Here is a 3,874-nt window from a genome sequence, read left to right as displayed (position 1 = left end):
CCTGAGTATGACGGCCTTTATTTGTCTGTGTACTGGAGCTTTCTGGCTGTCCACACACATAAACCTCAACCTTTATCTCATGCTGCACAGGGTGGCTTTTCTGAGAAATGATCCTCTCGCTCCCGACCAAAACTGGCGTCTGCATTGGGAGGGTTTTCTTGAGTCTCAGGCGGCTCTCTTTCAATTTGCAGTTACCTTTCTTCTTCATTTCCATTTCCAGCAATGAGAAGAGAGTTAATGATTCATTTGCTCCCAGTGACCTTTTGAATAACTGGACTGCGGTGTACCAGTACCACTCTGAGCTGCTGTGCTTGCCTCCTTTTACTTTCCCAGTTTGGCTTGCATATTTATAGCCTCCTTCTTGGTCTACATGCCTGAACGCCTGAAGGAAGCAAAACATTTATTGCCTCTCCCTCCCGGTGTTCGGTGTTCCGCAGCTTTCACCCAGCCCCATTCCTTCCTTTTACATCACACGGGAGACTCGCCTCCTGGCTGGGGATGTCCGAGTTCTTCCTGAGTCTCTGCTGTTGAATCTGTTGATTTCATCAAGACAAAAAGATGGATTCTGACTCGGACTCACCTTTTAACTACTCGTGGCCTTCCTTCCCCAAAATGAAGATTCGACGGAGGGCGTCCAAACAAGGTAGATCACGCGATCTTTTACTACCCCCAGAGCCAAGCCGGGCATCTTCCTATTCTTACCTTTCTTTTCCTTGTTGCTTTGCGAGACTCTTTCTGATAAGTGCGTGTTTATACATGTCTTTATAAAACTCTTATAATATAAATATTTTATAGATAGACTTCTAAGGTAAACCTACTCATCCTTCTTGTGTTCCTTTCACTTTAAATCTTCCTTTGTGCTGTATTGTGCATGCGCTATTCCTTTAAAAAAAAAGGGGGGGAGTTTAGTACAAGGTAAATGTTTTGGATTCATTTGCTCAGTTACCTTGGTGTTACCTTGACAATAAAGTGTCTTGTTGATTTAAATGTGTCTGGTCTTTGTGGGGTGTGCAGAGAACTATGCGTGCGCTTAGTACCGGGTGTCCGCTGCATTTGTGTTTTAGTTTTCAAGCGTGTGCTAATTAAAAAAAATTTTTTATACCTAACAAAATTCTTTCTTTTCTACTCTACTTTCTTGATTTTGTAGATGCTCTAAGGAAGGGGTTTTAAGAAAGTAATTTCAATAAGAAAGCCTATATTTCTAGGGGATGCGATCCCATATTAAAAAGTTTATTAACGGTAATTACCAAGTATGCAAAATGCTTTACTGCCAAAGGCAGAAGAGCTATTTATTTGCAGCGTGATGATAATGGAGTGGCTTCACGCTGCTTACTCCCCCTCACCTGCAACCCACTCTTGTGGTGCAGGTCTTGGAAACCAAGGGACAAGTTGGTGTTAGGGAACAGCGGAGGTGGCCTGAGTGTCCAGTGCACCATCCCCAGCGGATGGTGATTGTTGCCTTCTGAGGTTTATCAAAACTAGAAAGGTAGTGAGTAGCCCTTTCTTGTGTTGTAGAGGGACTTCATGTGGTTATGTTTTTAGTTCAAACAGAAACATTTTTGTGAGCTTATAAGCAGAAGAGGTGTTTCTGAAAGTGGGCCGCCTCTGTAGCTTTGTCCTGGGGGAGCAGAATTCTCTCTTGAGAACAGAATGACCAACCATATCACCCTGTGCTTTACCTGGAGAAAAATGGAAGCTGGCGGTTGTCACCGTACCTGTTTCATTTCGAGGCTTCTTTTTCCTCCTAAAATAAAATGGAGGTGTGTGTGTGTGTGTGCGCGTGTACGCGTGCGTGTGTGTTTGCTCTTGGCCTGGGATCAAGGCTGATCCCAGGAATACAGTGGGTTGACTCTCTAGGAATAGTAGAAAGCCTCAACCTGAACAAATCTCCCACGCTGTTCATTGCCATTCTTGAAATTCTATCACTGGGGACTTAAAACATTTGTACAACATTCTATTTTCCTTATATTCTATTTTAAAATGTAATTGCTTCTTCTTTGGGGGTAAAGGGCCATGATATAAATGCATCTTACCATTAATTGTTTCGGGGGGAGGGGAGTATCTATAGGGTGCACAAATGTGTGCATGTGAAAGCAAGCTCAGACTCAAATGGAAGATGGAGTAAAATGTTAACAATAGGTAAATCTGTGTAAAGAGGATGTATTGGTGTTCGTTGTGCTATTCTTATTCTTTCAACTTTTCTGGAAGTTTGAAATTGTTTCCAAATAATTTTTTAAAAACTTTTAAGTGACTTCTGAGAGGGGAGATACACAAAGTCCTTAATTCCTTAGAGTGGATATTATTAGTTCTTGTACATGGAGAAATTCTTGAGGGCAGGTAGCAGTTCTGTAAGACTACTAAATCTTTGTGCTAATTCTCATCCAGTTAAATTTGGGGAATAGTCTGCTTTATATAGTTTTGTGTTTATATTGCCTGGCTAGCGGACTGGATGCCTATGTTGTAGGGAGGCCTCGTTAGGTAGCCTAACAGCCTGGAGAGATGTGGGATTAACGATTAGGAGGCCAGTGGAGAACCTTGAGAGTCCAGTGGAGCTGTAGGGAATGCGTTAATCACATTCTCCTTTGAAATCCAAAGCTGGAGCACAGCCAGTTTGAACTACAGCAGAAAGTCATAACATAGCCATGTATAAATTAAACTCAATTCAAGTGAAAGCAGGTACCTGGGATTTGAAAATGATTAACTATTTGCCACTAATAAACAAAGGACAAGTGAAACTAAGATTGGTAGCAGAGAGCTGGGGATGGTCAGACTGTGTCCCATGCTTCCTTTGTCTGTTAAGTGATGACGACCTAGGTGTGAAGGGTGGGTTTAGTCACACTGTAATGTCAGCTGGACGGAATCCCAGAACCACAGACATTACAGCCAAAAGGGCCTTAGAAATGACCGGGCCCAACCACCTCATTTTATAGGTGAGTATGATGGGGCCCAAAGAAGTGAAGTGATGGAGAATCATTTGAGTGTTCAGCGAGCATGTCCAGAGTGCCAGGTGCTTCCTAGAGGGTGGGACGAAATAGTGAACCAGATGGATACTGTCCCTGCTTACAGGGATCTTAAGCATTTGGAATGGATCCTACCTCTCCCAGGATACAGATGCTCCACCTTCATATAGTAGAAGAAACACCAAGGAACCTGATTTTTTTTCAGTTCCGTGGTTAGGTTGTGAAAAACTGTGGTCTCTTGTCCCTTATTCTGTCAGTCTTTAAAACTAAGGTGGCTTGAGTTTCTTCCTTAGTCTTGCCTTCCTTCTAATCATCACCGCCATCATTCTCAGGATGTGGGTTCTGGTCTCCTGGGAAATTGTGAAGGGGTGTTGAGGGCTTGGGATTTCTGGCTTATTAGCAAACCTTTCATATTTGGTCAGAAATATTTTTTATTCTCTCTTCTTTTTTGTGTCCTGATCCTCCTTGTTAGTATTCTCTTTCTTTTAACATCCCCTCCTGCCTTATTATCACTGTTCTTTGATAGACACACGTACACATTACTGGTTTGTTTCGTGAGGTGAAAATTTAGAGGGTTTGGTAATAAGAGGAAAATTGGATTAGCAGAAACCCATCCATACTTATATGTTAACTAAAAACCACATCTACTACTTATCATGCCCTCAGAAGGAAAGAGAAAAGGATCTAACTTAGAAGCAACGCCTTTGGAAATGACTGGTCTCTAGAGGGGAATGTGATGTAAGCAGAGGGTGAAAGCAGTTAAAACCAAACTGCCCAAAATGTATTCTTGGGATCTCAAAGTTGCCCTTTGTCATATTGTGAGCAGCCCAGGACAGGCTGTACTGGAAACTGAGTGGTTAATGATTGGCGTGGGCCAGAATCCACGGCTGTCCACTTCAAGGACTCCAGGAATG

General features: G+C 42.6%; 1 protein-coding gene across 1 annotated transcript in view; it reads left to right on the top strand.

Moving 5' to 3' along the window:
• The first annotated feature begins 488 nt into the window (after positions 1–488).
• ARHGEF28 (Rho guanine nucleotide exchange factor 28) overlaps positions 489–3,874 on the top strand; it is a 155,666-nt gene continuing 152,280 nt past the window's right edge. The window contains exon 1 of the mRNA XM_007457043.1: positions 489–643. Within this exon, the coding sequence (XP_007457105.1) occupies positions 559–643 (85 nt within the window). The 5' untranslated portion in view covers positions 489–558. The remainder of the gene's footprint in view (positions 644–3,874) is intronic.

Source organism: Lipotes vexillifer, unplaced genomic scaffold, assembly GCF_000442215.2.
Source record: "Lipotes vexillifer unplaced genomic scaffold, Lipotes_vexillifer_v1.1 scaffold241, whole genome shotgun sequence".
Lineage (NCBI taxonomy): Eukaryota > Metazoa > Chordata > Mammalia > Artiodactyla > Lipotidae > Lipotes > Lipotes vexillifer.
This window is presented reverse-complemented; position numbering and strand designations above follow the sequence as displayed.